General features: G+C 50.3%; 1 protein-coding gene across 3 annotated transcripts in view; it reads right to left on the bottom strand.

Moving 5' to 3' along the window:
• Nucleotides 1-18,414, bottom strand: part of PLXNB2 (plexin B2) — a 775,326-nt gene that overhangs the window by 103,843 nt on the left and 653,069 nt on the right. For all 3 annotated transcript variants that reach the window (XM_069627846.1, XM_069627845.1, XM_069627847.1), the window contains one exon: nt 9,082-9,218. In XM_069627846.1, the coding sequence (XP_069483947.1) occupies nt 9,082-9,218 (137 nt within the window). The remainder of the gene's footprint in view (nt 1-9,081; nt 9,219-18,414) is intronic.

The following is an 18,414-nucleotide window of genomic DNA, read 5'->3' as shown; positions in this document are numbered from 1 at the left end:
ATCCATTGAAGGAGAAATTACCTTACCGTAATATTCTTTCTATTGATTCTTCTCCTGCAGATTCCTCATCTCCTATCCCATCCGCCCCTGCTGAGAAAGTCGGTGGTTGGTGCTCATCTTTCAATTTCAAATAACGATGACTTGGAGATGGACCTCTGTGTGCCGTTTTTCTGTCGTCCTGCCAAGTTTTTAAATCAAACAATTATTTCTGACACTACTACTAATGTTTCTTTTTCAATTGTTCCTCCTTCGGAGGGCTATAATTCATTATTAATTTCTAAGAAAGTGCTCATTAGCTCGCTTGTACTCTGTTTCCAATGCAGTGTGTGGTTCTCTGGAAAAAAGAGGGAACTGAGCTCCAAGCGCAAGGTCAGGATTCAAACTGGTGGTGTGCCGCGTTGTCTTGCTTCTAAGATAAACGCGTTGCCTGGAGAGGCAGAGCACCTCGGGAGATGGCTTAATTTGTAGTTGTCTCAGGGCTGGTTGGTCCCACCAGCCAACGGGAAGGATTTGTCCTCTTCGGAGCTCCTCTGTCGAGTAGAAAACGGGGTCAGGACAGCAGTGGTTGCTTCACAGTAATGAGAAGGGTCTGCAGGCGTCTCTGGTTGTCTTCAGCTTCGATTAGTTCAGTTTCCAGTGGTAGACTTGCCCTTCCCCTCACAAACCACATATTTTATCCAGTTTTACCACACTGCTCTGCAAACTCTCAGCATTTTACAGAAAGGGGCGGCTGGCTGTCCAATTAGGACAGCCAGCGCCCCCAGTGGGAACTGGTTCCGTTCAGGCCTTCTGGCTGACAAATGGCAGCGGAGTGAAAAACTCCTCCGCCATTTCGTGCCTGCCCAGATGTTAGGAAAGATTTCTCTTTACTGCACCGTTCCTTCCATTTTAATGGAACCCCAAACGTTTTGCTTTTATTTTTTATCCTGACCCGTACTTTGTACAGTGCAGTGAAGCCTCAAGCTCCACTACACTGTCTTTTGCTAATCTCTTATGGGGAAGCCGACATGTCCTTCAGGCTGTCAGTACTGGGAAACATTGTTTCCCTTAACCTTGATAATGATGTTACTACTTTGTTAACTTTTGTATCACTTTTGTAACTTATCATTGTACAATGCATCTTACAATGCAGTACAATGGGATACACTTTTGTTTTTGCCCTAGACTAACACTCTGAGGATTTCTGGTTACTCTAGGTGTGCTAAATAGACAAGCTGGTGGCAGAAGTGAATTTTTACCATGTTTGTGGTGCTTTTCATTTTAGCCTTACTGTGTTCACCATGTTTGGATACCAACTGTGGCTAGTGACCAATAATGGTCATCCAAAAAGCTTTTTCGCTTGTCCTTTGGCCATCTTCTCTTTTAGCCTTCTTCCTGCCCTGTTTGGCCACGAAAATCCTTATATGGACTTCCAGTGCCCGGGAAAGCGGAGGCTTTTGGCAGGCTACTGGAGGGCTATGTGTGTTTGCTTGCAGGATGTGGTCCCAATCCACAAACTGGTTTCAGTGTGTCCGAGGACCACTGCAGGGGTGTTTGTGGGGCTAGTTCTGCTATTGGGAGTTTCTGGTTTTTTGGGATAAGAAGATGACCCCTTGACCCACACTAGAGAGATGCTGGATAAACCTGAAGAAGCCAAGACTTCTGTCCAGCTGTGAAACCTGCAAGGAGACCAGTGACTCGTCTGAAGGAGGCTTGGCGACCAACTTCTGCTGCTGTCCTGGAAGACCCCTGTCTTTCTGTCAATCTTCAGCAATCCTGCGAGGGAGCTGCGACCTGTGGAGTGGAGAAAACATCCAATCCTGACGTCTGCTCGGTACACCGCAAAGAAGATCCTTCGGAAGTGTCCCGGGACTGCCCTGTGGCTGACTAGCTCAGAGTTTGGGCTACTGTGCAGCCGATGTCACCGTTCCCCGTTGAGGCCTGGAACTTGGGGGATCCTCAGCTTGCCCTACAAGACTTAACTCTGTGAAAAATGTCGGAGTCCTAACGTCAAGTATATTCGAGATAGGAATGAAAGCCGGGCCACGACTAGTGAGTCCCTTTGTGTCACCGTGCTTCAGTGAGCACTGTCCGAAACAGCTTACCAGAGTCAAGTCCAGTCCTGAGAGGGGTCCTGCATCGTGTTTTGGTGCATTATTCAACCGAGAGTCCTTGCACCAGCTAAAGACACCAACCAGAGATCTGCTCGAACCTGCAACCCCTGCGAATCAAGGGCTGAGGCTGACGGCGGGAATGCAACCTCAGATATTCTTCCATCGACCTGCCAAGACCTCTAGCAATGTTGGCATTCATTCTGAACTTTTGTGTCTTAACACATTTGTTTGCTGGGCGCAAGTCTAGCACATGGTGCATGGTGCGATCCTTTTAGGGTACAAGGAAGTTCACTGAATAAATAACCTTGTTTACCTGTAGAATGGGGGCGAATTTGATCGCGCCCTTTTCTTGCAGGATCTCGACCTCTTGTGGTAGGCTCTTCAGATGTTCTGGCGATAATCATCTGGACGTTGGTGGTCGGTATCGAGGTGGTCCGCTGAACTCGATACAGTAACCATGGGCGACGGTCTTGAGCACCCACTGGTCTGTGGTGATTCCCTCGCATGCATGAAAGAATGATGTTATCCGTCCCCCAACTGGGGAGGCATGGGAGGGGATTTTTGATTTGAGGCCAGGGAGCCTCTTGGGATGGTGCTTCTACCCCTTCCTTTACTGCGGCGCTGCCCTCTCTGCTAATATTGACCTGAGGTAGGTGCCCCTTGCCCTGAGGACCATGGTGTATTTCCCGTTCCGTTTTGATTGTGGGAGGAACGTGGGAAAGATTGGCCCCGAAAGGAGCAGCAAAAGTTACCCCCTCGCTGCCGATAGTCTTTGTGTAATCATGTTTGGAGACTTTAAGGTTTCTTGTTCCTTTTTTGCTGTCTCCAACGCCTCATCCACTGCCTTTCCAAACAGGTTTGTTCCTTCTACGGGCTTGTTAATGAGGGATGCCTAGGTTTCAGGTTAAAATCCTAAATCTTTTAACCACGCTTGCCTTTTAAGCAAGGTACCTTGGGGCCAGTGTTTCCGTCATGCTGTTTCTGCAGCATCCAGGGTGTTTTTGAGGATGTTCTGATTGACCTGCCTCCCCTCCGACACAACTGCCAGCACGCTTGATCATGTTTACTCTGGGACTTCTTGCAGTCCTTCCTGGAGCAAATTCCACTGGACATCGCTATAACTAGCCAACAGTGTGGTGTTAGCTATCCTAGTGGAGTACGCTGCTGATGCTGTAATGCGCTTCTCAAGGGCATATAACCTCTTGCAATCCTTGTCTGGCGGTGTCTCAGCCGTAGACAAGGGTACTCCAGCTATCTTCCTAGTAGTTGTGACCACTAGGGAGTCGGGAGTGGCATGTCCCTGGATGTATAGCGGGTCTGTTGTAGAGGGGCGAAAATGTTTTTTCAACTTGTGGGTTTACATAGCTTGTTTGAGATGGAGTCAACAAAGAGAGGGCAATGCGCCTCTTGATGGAGTTCAATAGAGGTATCAGCCTGACTTGAGGGCCGTTTCTCCTTTAAAATATCCTCCACGAAGTCGGTGTCTTGCACCACCTCTTGAGTGGCAATCTGAAAGTGTTCAGCTACTTTCTTAAGAATAGCACTAAATTCCATATGGGCATCAATAGGAGAGGCTTGTCTTAGAGGAGGTGAGGAGGGAGGATCTATACACAGTGTGTCTGGATCTGGGGTAGTGGACAGTGACATCCATGGTGCTTCGCCTAGTGGTTGGTCATCACCCCAATCTGGAGACTGGTCTATTGTATTTTCAAAGGGGTCCTCTCGCTGATCATAGGGATCCTGATGGGTATTCTCTGGTTCAGTTAGGTCCAATACCACCTCATGCGGGAACTAAGTTCTTTGAAGTTTGGACTAAGTAGGGTAGGAGTCTCCCCATCTCTTGTCCTTTTAGGTGTGATAAATCTTTCAGAGTAGCCACAAACTTGGAGAGCTTGTTCATGTATCCCTCAAACATGTCTCTGGTCCATAAAGAAGAACCAGAGGGGTCTGGAGGGAGAAGAACAAGTGACTCTCTTACCTGGTAACGTTCTTTCGATGGGATAGTCCGACGACTTATTCCATATCTATGACAGTAATCACCACAGCACAGCTGTGTGATTACGGTCATAGATATGGAATACGTCGGAGGACCCAATCCCCTCAAAAGGACTTTTTATAAGGTTGTGGGTCTTAGCCAGGGTTTGGAAACCCTCCGAATGTACTCCTCGACCTTCTTGACGTCTCGACGTGTCTTTCGGCGTGTCTTTTGGCTTCTTAGCCGCCGAAATGATGTTCGCGAGACACTCGCGGATCTCTGGCATATCTGGTAGTGATTTCGATGAGCCTAACAGCTTTGCCGTGGTTTTCGGCGGCGCCAAAACCTTTGGCGCTGACGTGCTCTTATGAGGCGTCTCGGCGCACTTGTGATGTTTGGTGCTGATAACCTTTTGACTTGGTTGCCCGGATGCATGCCGTATGGACAGATGCAGGGGGGGCGGTCGACCCAGAGGATCAGTGGGTTGCGGCGAAAGTTTCAGCGTTCCCATTGGCATTTGTGGCCTTTCCGACAAGTCAGTTGAGGCGGCTCAGTGGGTTGTGTGCTTTCCTTTATGTGGTGTGTGTGTTCTTGTCGCCGGGGTGTTGTCTCCCCATAGCAGAACCAGTGGCTGGCCTGCCAGGGCAGACATCTCGGAACTTGCCTGTTCCGTATAGAGGTCAATGGCCTCTGCATCGGAGCCATGGCTGTTGTTTACATCCTCGTCGCTCGAGGCGCCTGCGCCAGCGGGGGAGGTACTTTCGGCCTGTTTCATGGCGTAGGCCGCCCACCGATTTGTCCTCTGTTCTTTTATCGTCTTTGGACGTTAAAGCCGGCAGGACATGCAGGACTGCTCGTTATGGTCTCGAGGTAGACACTTATTACACCTCAGGTGTGCGTCTTTCCATGGATCTTTGCCGTTGCATGAAGGGCAAAATTTAAAAGGTGTCCTGTCCATAGCTCAGGTTACAAGTGACAGCGAAACCAGAAGGCAAAAGAGGGGGGAGGAAATGCATTCTACAACAGAAACAGAATCCCAGGCCCCACTCTCCCTACTGTGTAGGTCTGGCTGGAGGGCCAAGGCCACGCGGTCGCCAGCAGCACCAGCCGCCGAAATCTGTAGTCGGCTTCTGCGTTGGTTCAGTAGTCATCGATGAAGAAGTGACAAATATTAAAACAACCAACAGTTGTGGACAATGAAATAGAAACTTAACAATTTATGAGCTCTGCATAAGGCACTAACCTAGCTGGGCGGAAAAAAAACAATCTGGGGGACCTGGACGCCTGAGGGATTTTGGTTACACTACACATCACGTTAGGGATAGTGTTACAAGCACACCCATGTCGACGTCACCTTTCGATCCTTGAAAGACAAGATGCAATACGCTGCGATTACCATTAGAGGTTAGACTGTATGCACAGCGTGTGATTCTGAGCAGATTCACAAGCATCAAAAAGGTATTCTATTATTAGTGTTGTGGGATACTTATACCTGTTAGTAGTCATTTTTCATAGTGTTTGGCCATAAATATCTGTATTTGTATACATATTGTTTAAGTGTAATTTGTGCCTCCCATTGTGTGTACTCATTGTGGACCCTTTACAAGCTCACCACCTCTTGAGATTTACCTAGACCACTCGTCACTACTACCTTCAACTGTTTTGGCTACAGCTCCCAGCGTTGTCCCTGCCACAATATAGGTTGGCCTTCTATATATTCTGTCCCCAGAGCCAGAGTATAGAAAATCAGTCCTAAAACCAAAAACATTGGAGCCTAGGCGCGGGACACCCACGTGTTCCCACCAGAGGCAAAACACACACACAGAAAAAAACATGCTAGTAATGGCAAAAAAAGAAAGAAGCCACCATGTTAAAACATAGGTGACCCTATTGTCCATAACCAAGAGGGTGAATACAGTCTGTAGTAAAAATTAAATGGCACAGTAGTTGGTAGAACACATCCACCGCCACCAGCCATAACTATAGGGTTGTCTATGTGACTATAAGGTCACAGGAGGAGATAGAACTCCACATAAGGTGGTCTGTGCTAATCTCTCATAGTATAATGTTTTAGGAAGGATACAACGTATCCCTCTATCCTTAAGAACTGTAATTATTAAGGATAAGGAAAGAATCTCAAAGGAGACCCCTAAGAGTTCTCAGCAACACTGCACATAAGGCGCTGTGTGCTGCAAAAGTTAAACACAAATGCCTTCATAGAGATATGGAGGAAAGCAGACTCCATAGGAGAGTTAAAACACAGAGAACAGAGTTCTAAGAGTCAGAACAAATAATAAAGAATAAGTGGAAAAAGACTCCACTGATTCAGGATAGAAAGCAAAAGGTCCGGAATTCCAGCAAACAGTGCTGGGGGTCTCACTAGGAGAGGGGATGAAGCATAAAAATGATACATATTCCTAACAAAGACTTGTGCAGCAGTGTTGCAATGAATCACTGTTGCTGCACAACATTTGTGAGGGCTTTATAAGGCACCATTCTTGAACACTGCCGCTTGGCCAACATTAACCAACTATTTCTGCGTCGCTTATTGCCATGCTGATGTGCCATGTAAAACATGTGGGAATAGTGACCAGGGTGCTTCAGAAGATGTGTCTCTCCACCACTACACATTGCAAAGGCTGCATAGTGCAGCACAAACCTTACACAGTGAGGTAAAAATTCAAAACATTCTGCACCAGATTTCATGTGAAAAAAGCAACATGCAGCCTACACATAGAAGCATAAGACCTCAGGGTCTTGTTCAAGAAGAGCAGCAGGACTTTGTGATGATTCATTAGGTATTGTCACTTCTCCCCAAGCGGGAGCCCTTTTCCATGAGGCGAGGAGGTGCGACCGCTACCTAATATTCCCCCTACGGGTGGTTTAATGCGGGTGGACCTCATGGGTAAGGACTTCCCCTGTGGGGTTAAGGCCGACCACCTGGGGTACAACCCGTTGACAAAACATCACACACCCACACTCCTGAGCTCCCCCTCCATTTCAAAGCACTATATTGAGAGTAACCGATGTATTTCTGTAGTGCCTGGGGTACAGCCAAGACAGAGAATACTGGAACGAAGAAGAGCACAGAAAACATGAGGATTCCTGACTGTGCATGTACTGAGAGCTCACAGGCAAGAGGAGTGCCATGGAGCCATTGACAACATGGTTTGATGTTAAGCTGGGGCAGAGTAAGCCCTATAAAGTGGAAACAGAAGAAGGAATCAGTGTGTTTCCTGCCTTCCTTTTTGGAGAACCTGGGAGATTCGAAGTCTGCACTCGACCTGAAGAGGGCTTTGCAAAGGACACCAGCGAGTGGCTGAGGACGTCTGTGATGGGTCCTGCATCTGAAGGACTGAGCCCAGCTGAAAGGAGGCGAGGCAGTGGCACGACCTCCAGGAGGAGGTGGACCGTACGGTCCTTGAACTGTGCTGAGACTGCAAGGAGCCACAACACGCAGAATTGCTGCAGAAGCTGTAACAAATCAGACGGCTGTGGGAAAGTGACCCACCCCAGTCCCTGGAGAAACCGGCGCTGTGCAAGCAAATCCCAGAAGGTAACGGGAAGCACCAGCGGACCAGTGGGACATGGGGGGAGCAGAGAGGTCTCTGCTTCATCCCAGGGCAAGCAATAAAACTATCAGAGGGCCATCAAGGGTTGGGGACCCAAAACAGAGCAAAGAGTGCGTCCGATGATGGTTGCTTTGCATCAGTGGCAGAAATAAGCACACAGACCACCACAGAAGGGTCTGGGACCCCAATATAAGTAAAAAGAGCATTGGAGGAAACCGTCCTCACAGCAGTGGCAGAGCTAAGCCCACTGATGAGCAGAAAAGGGACTGGAACCCTAACACCACTGGAACAGGCATCAGAGGGACTCTCCCTCGCTGCAGTGGCAGAGCTAAGTCCACTGAGATCCAGAGAAGGACTTCAGCCTTTGCTGATCTAGTAAAAGAGTGCCAAGGGACACCCTCAAGTTGAAAAGAACTCTCAAACACCAGGAGAAGACAGTCATTCTGATGGGGAACTGAATCCTTTCAAGTACAGTAAAGAGATGCCAGGGGAAGAGAGTCATTCCCCCTAGCTTTGTTGTGAACTAGATTGAAAAGTACAGACCAGTACCAGATGAAGGGAGCCAGTCTCTTGGTCCAGAAAGAAGCGTGTACAAGGTGTTGGAAATACAAGTGAAGGGAGTCATTTCCCCAGGCACCTTTTTGGCAAGAGAACATTTTGGGAACAACACCCATATACCAGGAGAAGGGAGTCATTCTCTTGGAGAAGGAAATTTCTGTTGAATTACATTATTCTTTAGTTGTAGTAGGTATTGACACAGGATGGTGGAGTTTGATTTTGACATACTGTCATTCTGACAGATCCTTTGGTATATGTTTCAGGCAGGGAACCCCACTCTTAGAGATGGGGATAGTGGGGTTGCTTTTTTTCCACAAATAAAAGGTTATAGCAACCAACATGCCACCCTTGTAGCAGCTTCCTTCTTCGACACCATTACGACTTCCACTTACCTTTTTCAACAAGCCCTGGAGGTTTATTATATCTCGACATGCTGCCTGCATGCACTGCTAATAGTTTCAAAAACATGCTGTCTTTCCAGAGTTTGAAGCACAGTGCCAGCGCAAAAGTGGAGTAATGAAGGTAGCGTGTCATAAGAATATCTGCACACTGTTAAAGTGGAGTCCAGCCACTTGCAGGGCAATCATCATGGATTACACATGGTGGTGCAAACAGATGAACAAATGGGCTTCATCGGTACGCCCATGCAAAGAAGTGGTAGTCGCAGTGCTTTTATTCGAACCACCAGCAAAGGTTGAAACCACACATACATACATACCACAAAATGCTATCTTACTTTCTAGAGGGGCTTTTCACCCAAACAAGAATCTGAGTGGAAGACACCAAAGCAATGGGCTTGATGTTTGCTGAGCCTTTCGCTTGAGAGACATCTAATTTCAGTTGCATAGCAGAGACATACATCCGCTGCAGAATAAGGCCTCACCTGTAGAAGTAGATGGCAATGATGATGATGGCCACCATTGGTATAATGACCAGCGGCAAGATGATGTTCAGCGGTATGACGGTAGCTTGTCCATACTCCACCTTTCCAAGAACCCACTCACGATTGCCAAATTTCACCTGGGCAGAAATTCAGACAGTTATTCTACACATTATCTGTTTATATGCCAACCACCTACAGCACATGCATGCTGATATACTGAGCAGACCACCAGTGTTTACAGATGGTAGCAAACATTTTCATAATTCATGATACAGAAATCTGTAAAAATACACAGCATATTCCCAGGGAATTTGCAAATGTCATCAAGCAAATACAAGGGGTAGAGGAATGATTGTGCAATGGTTTGATTGACAGCTCCAACTCCCCACCCAATGCACACTTAAAGAAACAGACAGCACAAGGTCTAACACTGCTTTCAGATATGAGATCACCTCAAGCAAATTTTGCAGAGTCAAAGATCTTAGGACTTTAGATAAAATAATTAAAACTCATCTTGGTTAAGTGTGAAGTACATAGAAGAAAAAGTTGCAATTTCACATTAATAGGTTTACATTTTTAAACAGAGTGTGATGAATCCCAAGGTATTGTCACTGCTTCAGATGGGGGATCCCATTTCCATGACGCCAGTAAGTTGAGGCCGCTACCCGAAAGTCCCCCTACGGGCGGTACTCTGCGGGAGGTACTCAGCGGGTGGCTCACATGGGGAGGGAGGACCCCATTGAGAGTAGTGGCTATCCCAGTAGAACACAGTATCACTTTGAATCTCCCACCTTCCCTCAAAGCCCCTACAATTTCACACTTTGCAATGTCACTGTGTGTTGTGGCAGCATATCTCAGGCAAGAACTACTGGGACGAGGAAGAGGCAGCGAGTAGTGAAGATCACTGACCAGAATGAATGCGTATGCTCTAGCCTTTCGAGTGATCCTATTCGTCAGTTGTCATTCAAAGGCAGCAAGGGAAGAGAAGGATGGCTTCTTCGTTGTCAGCTTGGCAGGAGCCGAGAGTGTGCCCAGGTTTTTGCAGGACTAGAAGGAGGAGAGGGAAAAATACCTACCGGTAACCAAAGCTGCTAGAGTACCCCCAAACTGCCAGCCAGATGCGCAGAAGGTCCCGGTGAGCCAGGAACGCTGCAGAAACACCTGAGAGACCTGCGAACAACCGGAGGGAGACTGCCAAGACTCTAAAGGTACAAGGGTGGCTATTCCCAGGGTTGGGGAGACCCAGAGTGCTTGAAGAACACAGTGAAGGACAGAAGGAATACCAATGGGGGGTGAGTGACCTAGTGAAAGGGTTCTGGGACCCATATCGGGGAGAAATACCCAACTAGCGATAAAGGGGAATATGAACTTTACATGCATAGATGATACTCACAGACTTTGCCAAGGGAGGAGAGCAAGACTGGCTTGAAAATAGATCAGATGAAGAGAACTGGGAGAGTAACCATGTGAAGGGGGTCTGGGACCCACGCTAGGGAAAGACCCCCCAAACATTAATAAACAGGAATATGAATGTTACATGTACAGGTGGTACTCAGACATTGGCAGGAGAGTAAACCAAGCCTGTGGATGGAAGTGAAGAGAGAGAGAGAACTGTGAATCCAATAATGTTGAGTACCCTACTTGGCAGGGGAGTGGGTCGAGGGGAGTGATAATGAGAAAGGGTTGGAGACCCACAACACAGCTTGGGAGAGAGAAGGAACAAGTTACTTATCTGTATCTATTGTTCTCCAGCATGGGTCTGGCATGGATTCACATGCTCATGAATATTCACCGTCGTCAGGCCAGGAATCCCCAGTAAAAGAAAAAACCGTTTCACTTTCACTTACAAACTGTATTTCTCCTCTAAACCAATAACTGTACTCTGGGTCATACTGCCCCCAGCCAATGACAGTCCTCTCCCTAAACCTCTTTCTGGCAGCCATCTTCAGATTTGGAAAGCACGTAAAGTGGCAGTGTGACCAAGAAATGCTGCAGAGGGGCAGGAGGGAGAGTTTGCATGTGAATCCATGCCAGACTCATGCTGGAGAAGAACAAGTTACTCTCTTACCTGGTAATGTTCTTTCGATGGGATGGTCCAACGACGTATTCCATATCTATGACAGTAATCACCACAGCTGTGCTGCTTCGGAAAATCTTCGGCGTCTACGTCCTGCGTCGATGACGTTGATACGCCACCCTCGAGGACCTCCTCCGATGGCTGACGTCACTGGAGGTTATAAGTAGGACGCACAACGCCCGTAGCCTCAGTTGTAGTTTTTTCCCAGAACGTGTGCCACCAGTCTTCCGCCAGTCTGACACACAAAGCCTTGCGGAAACTTAAGCTGAAATCGCATAAGAAATTCTGTAGCGGGGAAGGTATGGAGGGAGCGATATGGAATACGTCGTCGGACCATCCCATCGAAAGAACGTTACCAGGAAAGAGAGTAACTTGTTCTTCGAGGGGATTGGGTCCTCCAACGTATTCCATATCTATGACAGACTCCCAAAGCAGTACCAATGCAAGGAGGTGGGAAAAGAATTTAGAAAACAGAAATATAGCATGCCCAATCAAATTGCGGAGTAAAGGGCCGCCTTGCCAAAGGCCAGATCCTGCCCCCGGATGGAATCGAGGGAGTAGTGACGTACAAAAGTATGTACTGAAGCCCAGGTGGCTGCATCACAGATGTTACGAATAGGAACACCCCTCTGCAGGGCAGTAGAGGCAGCCATACCCCTGGTAGAATGGGCCGTAAGCCGACCGGTGGGTTCTTACCCGCCAAGCGGTAACACTCAGAGATAGCCAAAATAATCCAGCGAGACAAAGTCTGTTTCGTCACAGCTTGTCCCAAACGCTTTCCAGCGTAACCAATGAAGAGCTGATCGTCCACTCTTACCCGGGACATGCGTGAAATATAAAAGCTTAACGCTCTCCTAGGATCAAGCCTATGGAGCCTCTCCTCTTCCTACCAGGATGTGGAGGAGGATAAAATGCCGGAAGAACAACCTTCTGGCCTAAATGAAATTCCGACACCACTTTCGGAAGAAAAGAAGGACGAACTCTAAGGACAACCCTGTCCTTATGAAACACAGTGAAGGGCGGCTTAACTGAAAGTGCCTGTAACTCACTCACTCTGCTAGCGGAAGTGACCGCAACTAAAAATACAGTTTTAAGAGTTAACAGTCTCAAAGCGCATCAATGCAAAGGCTCAAACGGAGCACCCATCAGAAACTTGAGAACAAGGTTCAAATCCCAACCAGGCACCTGGAAAGGTGACGGAGGGAACACATTAGTGAGCCCTTTCAGAAACTGAGAAATTGAAGGAATTTTAAAATAGGAACACTCTTCAGACGAGCGCTTAAATATGGACAGCACCGCAAGGTAACCTTTAATGGTACCCACTTGAAGGCCCCTGTGGGCCAAAGAAAGCAAAAAAGACAGAACCATGGGAATGTCAAATGCAAAAGGAGCCACATTCTTAACCCTGCACCAGTCGCAGGACTTACGCCAACGGTACAGGGACTTAGTTGCGGGCCGTCTGGCCGAGAGCAACACCTCCATCACGTCTTCAGGGAGGTCCCAATCCTTATACCTCAACCTTTCAGAAACCAAGCGTGAAGGTTGAGGAATCTGACCTCTGGATGGAGAACCTGACCCCCCCCCTCCTGTGAGAGCAGATCGTCTCGGTAGGGAAGACAATGTGGAAGGCAGATGGACAAGTCGAGAAGGTCCTGGTACCACATCCTCCGGGCCCACGCCGGAGCAATGAGGATCATCCGGGAACCGAACCTCTGTAACCTCTGCAGTACTTGCGGGATGACGGGGACTGGGGGAAACGCGTACAGTAGTGGGAATGACCACTCCACCACGAACGCGTCTCCTAAGGCTCCGTTTGGAGGAAATTCCAGCGAGCAGAACCTCTCGCACTTCCGGTTGACACTGGAGGCGAAAAGATCCACTTGAGGGGTCCCCCAAAGGGCGAACATCTCCAGGAGAATCTCCTGAGCCAACTCCCACTCGTGAGAGATCGCGCTCTGCCTGCTCCGAGCGTCCACCGTCTCGTTTTCATCTCCTGCCAGATGAACTGCCGAGATCGAAACTTCCTGCTGGATTGCCCAGAACCAGAGCTGCATCGCCTCCCTGCACAGAGGAAGTGACCATGCACCCCCCCCCCCTTTTTGTTGAATGCATGGCCACCGTGTTGTCCGTCAGGATCAGGACATTCTTTCCTCGCATAGTCGGCAGAAAAGCCTTCAGGGCTAGCCTGACGGCCCTCACCTCCAACAGATTGATATGGAGTCTGGACTCCCGACGGAGACCAACGACCGCTGACGGTCAACTCGTTGGCATGAGCTCCCCATCCCGTGAGGGATGCGTCCGTCACGATCGTCACCAGCCAAAATGGAGCCCCCCTATCAGATTGCCTTCGTCGGCCCACCACAGAAGGTCCTGGGCGACAGAGGACGGCACCTGAACAGGGTCCGACATCCTGCCAGAGGACTGAGACCACTGGAGCTTGAGTGCCCATTGCAAAGATCTCCTCCGCAACCTGGCCTCTGGCACCAGAAGAATGCAGGATGCCATGAGGCCGAGCAGTCTCAAGAACTCGAACGCTGGGAGACTCTGGGCAAGATGAAACTTGTGCACCATCTGCTGAATGTGATGAGCCCTCACCTGGGGATGAAAACACTACCCCAGGGACGTGTCGAGCACTGCTCCGATGTACTGGAGCCTCTGAGTTGGTGTCAAATGGGACTTCTTTAAGTTGAAGGAGAAGCCCAGCTTGTGGAGGGAGTGGCAGGTGACCGACAGATGATCCAGGACTTGCTTGGGAGAGCGCGCTCTGATCAACCAATCGTCCAGGTAGGGGTAGACGTGAATCCCCCCTTTCCTGAGGTGCGCTGCCACCACTACCATGAGCTTGGTGAAGACCCTCGGGGCGGAGGTCAATCCGAACGGCAGGACCCGAAACTGAAAGTGTGAGTCGCCAACCGCGAACCTCAGGTACTTCTTGTGCTTTGGATGGATCGGCACATGAAAATAAGCGTCCTTGAGGTCGAGAGACACCAGCCCAGTCCTGAAGTTGAAGGGCCTGGAGGACTTGAGAGAGAGTAACCATCTTGAACTTGTCCTTCCTGAGGAGTTTGTTCAAACCGCGCAAGTCCATGATGGGTCTCAATCCCCCGTCTTTCTTGGAAATCAAAAAATAAGGGGAATACCATCCCATGTTCCTCTGCGCTACAGGCACCAGTTCTATGGCGCCTTTCTCCAGCAGGGATTGAATTTCCTGCGCAAGGAGCGGATCTGGACACTTCAAAAAGAGATTCCCCGGTGCATTGTCTTGAGGCCTCTGCCGGAAATGAAGACAGTAGCCTTAGGTTTTGATCTCCAGAACCCACACATCTGAAGTAATGGCGCGCCTCTCTGCCAGATGCCGCGCCAGCCTTCCCCCAACCGGCGAACCATGGGACATGGCCTCATGACTGAGCTGAAGCGGCTGCAGCGTTGCCTGACGGCAAAGAGGCAACAGCCCGAGCGGCCTTGGCACCTCGAGTACTTTGTTTTCCACCTCTGGCACTCCTACGGTGGCCCCTTGGACTGGCAGCTCCTCTCACTTTACCAAAGGATGAGTAATAACGAAAGGAACCTCCCCTCCATTGCTGTCCCATAGAACAAAAAGGCGGAGGTTGTCGAACTGCAGCGCCCAACGACTTTGCTGCAGCCTTTGAGGTCTGCAACCTCTCAAGGCTCTCGTCAGCCTTGCTGCCAAAAAGATGTCCCCCGTCAAATGGCATGTTGAGGAGCCGGGCATGCACATCAGGAGCAAACCCCGACTTCCGCAACCACGCAAACCTGCGTATCACGGTGCTCGCCGCCATGGACCGGCTGACTCAATTCGCCATGTCCAAACCCAACTGAACGGCCTCACACATGGCATCCTTGCCATCCTGAACCATGGCAAGGAAACCATCCCGTTCTTCCGCTTCGGGAATATGTTCAGCCGCCAAGGAAACACAGTTCCACAGAGTGTGCGTGAAACGGGACAAGGCACATATGGAGTTGGCTGCTTGAAGTGCCATACCCCCTGCAGAAAACACTTTCTTCGCCCAGCCGTCAAAACGCTTGTCGTCCCTATTAGGAGGGATGGTAGGGTACGACACCTGCTTTGCCGGGGCCGTAGCCACCTGCACCACCAAACTCTCCGGAGTAGGGTGCTTGGACAAGTAGCAGGGGTCGCTACTGGCTGGGCGGTATTTTCGTGGCAAACATTTGCCCACTGCCGGGAGACTCTCCGGAGCAGTCCAAGCTGCCGCCACCCTCCTCTGTAGAGCCATATGAAATGGCAGTACCGGGTCAGTTGGTGGACCAATGTCGAGGATATCCGTAAGGTCATCCTGAACAAACTCCCCCGGGGGAGCAGACCATACCAAGTACTCGGTGACCCTTGACATAAGGCGCCGGTACGAGGAGTCGGCATGAGTGCCAGGCTCAGGCCTACAAAACTCCACCTCCGGAGAGGTGTCCAGACCACTAGCATCATGCACTGCCTCAGGTCCTCAAATTGGCTATGGCCCGAGAGAATCTCGTCTGGCACCGTGTCAGGCACCATGCCATCATCAGAGCCCTCATCCACCTCTGAAATGAACTCCAGATGGCGTTAAGAAGGCACAGAACTAGAACCAAAACCATGCTTGACCTTGGCCAGAGCCTTTCTAGGTGGTTCCCCCGAGCCACGGGGAACCCCCGTCGACACAGCCTTGAAAGGCGTCGAGTGAATCGGCGTCGATGGCGAGCGCCGACACAGTCCTCGAGGCCGGGGCCCCGAGCGTGTCCCTCGACGGCCGGGACGCCGATGGCGTCGACGACTTCTGCGAAGGCAAGCCCTCGAAAGAGTCCGTCGACAACCTCGGCGCCACCGGCGTCAACGTCTTCCGTGAAGACACCACAGGTTCACACGGTCTCGAGCGCGTCGAGGACCGAGACCTGGACCGGGCTTGCCGAGAACGATTCCCCTTGTCCGAGCGGGACCTATCCCGCGAATCGTGACGACCACCCGAGCCGGAAGGCGTGCGAGCGGTGTCTCTCGGCTGATCACGACCGACCCCACTCGGAGGCGTGGACGGACCAGTGCCCTGCGATTCGAGAATTGCCAATGTTTTATTCCCGAAGGAAGCCCATTCCTCCGGTGTGGCATGCTTGGTGGGGTAAGCGACCTGCCGATGAGCGGAGTCCTCGGATGAGGACAGGGAAGGCGACCGATGACTGCACTTCCGGGAGTGCCTCGAAGAGGCAGAGGAGTGGCGAGACAGACTCCGGGACTGAGACCCACTGGACATCCGACGATGACGCAGAGAGTCGCCCCTCGAGTCGTCCGTCGAAAGCCCCGCAGACCTCGACTTCCGGGGCTTGGACACCTTACCTACCGATAACTTCTTGCGCTCCCGCAAGGCTTTCGACGTGAGCGAATGGCAGTCGACACAGTCATCCGTGTCATGGGCCTCCCCGAGGCACCAGAGGCAGGCATCGTGCGAGTCTGTAACCGATATCTTGGACCCACAGTCCCCGCACTTCTTAAAGCCCGGACGCGGTGTGGAAGACGAGGTAGACATCTTCACGAAGAAATACTTCACAAACACCAAACAGGTTCGAAGAACCGAGAAACAACAGAAACTCCAATGAGTCGAGACGCGCCGAGATTCCCGAAGCGAAAATGTTTGTGGAAAAAAACAGAACTGAGGCTACGGGCGTTGTGCGTCCTACTTATAACATCCAGTGACGTCGGCTGTCGGAGGAGGTCCTCCAGGGCAGCGTATCGACGTCATCGACGCAGGACACAGACGCCAAAGATTTTCCGAAGCAGCACATCTGTGGCGATTACTGTCATAGATATGGAATACGTCGGAGGACCCAATCCCTTCGAACAATAGTTACAGGTACGTAACTGGTTCCTTCTCAAGTATGGGCTCTGGTATGGATTCACATGGTCATGAATAAAGAATACATAGCAGTACAACATTACACAACCACAGGAGGTGGCAAGGCTCAACAGAAGCAATCGCCCTTACCTGTGGAACAGGCTCACCTTCAAGCTAACAGGTTGCACAGCACTGCTTGGCCGACTCTGGACTCCTCCCTGGAATCCCTGTCGATGCAATAGAACCTCGTGAAGGTGTGTGTGGACCTCCACGTAGCAGTCCTGCAGATGTCCAGCAGGGGCACACCAGACAGGAAAGCCGTCGTTGCAGCGATCGCTCTGGTGGAGTGGCCTCTCAGAAGGTCAGACAGCGGTCGGTTTGCCAACCATTGACAGTACGTGATGCAGCCAGAGAGCCACCTTGAGATGGAAGCCTTGGACAAGGCTTTCCCATGGTTCACAGGAGCAAAGTAAAACAATTGAGACGTCTTCTGAAAAATCTTTGTGCGTGCCACGTAGAACTTCAGGGCATGAGCAACGTCCAGCGAGTGCAAGGCCCTTTCAGCCAGTGATGAAGGCTTCGGAAAAATCACTGGTAACACTAAAGGTTTGTTTAGGTGGAATTCCAACAGAACCTTCGGCATAAGCGAGGGGTGCATTCACAGAACCACTCTTGACTAGTGGAAAGTCAGATAAGGCTGTTTGCAGGATAGGGTCTGGATCTCACCTACCCTCTTGGCAGAGGTGATGGCCACAAGGAAAGCAGTCTTCCACGAGAGTCACTTAAAGGGAGCCCCATGAGCCTCGTCTGCACCACGTTGAGTTCCCACGCCAGGGCAGGAGCCTTCACTGGCAGGAAAGATCGAAACAGTCATTTGATTAACTCCTTGACGAGATGGTGGGACCAAAGAGAAGATATGCCTGGAGACCTGGTGTAGTAGGAGATCGCCGGCAGATGCACCTTGATAGAGGCATGTGCCAGTGCTACCTTGGGCAAGGACAACAAGTATGGAAGAATCTGTGGGTCTGTGACCCTCGGAGGAGTGATCTTCTGCCACCGGCACCACGTAGTGAAACGCTTCCACTTGTGACCGTAGCACATAAGAGTTGATAACGCTCTGGACTTGGCAAGGATGTCCCTGCAGTGCTCTGGTAACTCGTATCCTCCAACCTCTAGGGCTGCAGGAACCACACCATCAGGTTCAGCGATCCTGGGTCGTGATGGAGGATTGCGCCTCCTTCTCTGGTGAGTAGATCCGCGACCACCGGCAGCTGGACCGGATGCGACGCCGACAGGCTGAGAAGTTTCGGGTACCAAATCTGCCTCAGCCACGCCGGGGCGATGAGTATTATCCTGCATCAGCATTGTTTGAGTTGACTGAACATTCACAGCAGGAGAGGCAACAAAGGGAATGCGTAC

This window comes from Ambystoma mexicanum, chromosome 12 (assembly GCF_040938575.1).
Source record: "Ambystoma mexicanum isolate Mex_15411 chromosome 12, UKY_AmexF1_1, whole genome shotgun sequence".
NCBI classification, from domain to species: domain Eukaryota; kingdom Metazoa; phylum Chordata; class Amphibia; order Caudata; family Ambystomatidae; genus Ambystoma; species Ambystoma mexicanum.
This window is presented reverse-complemented; position numbering and strand designations above follow the sequence as displayed.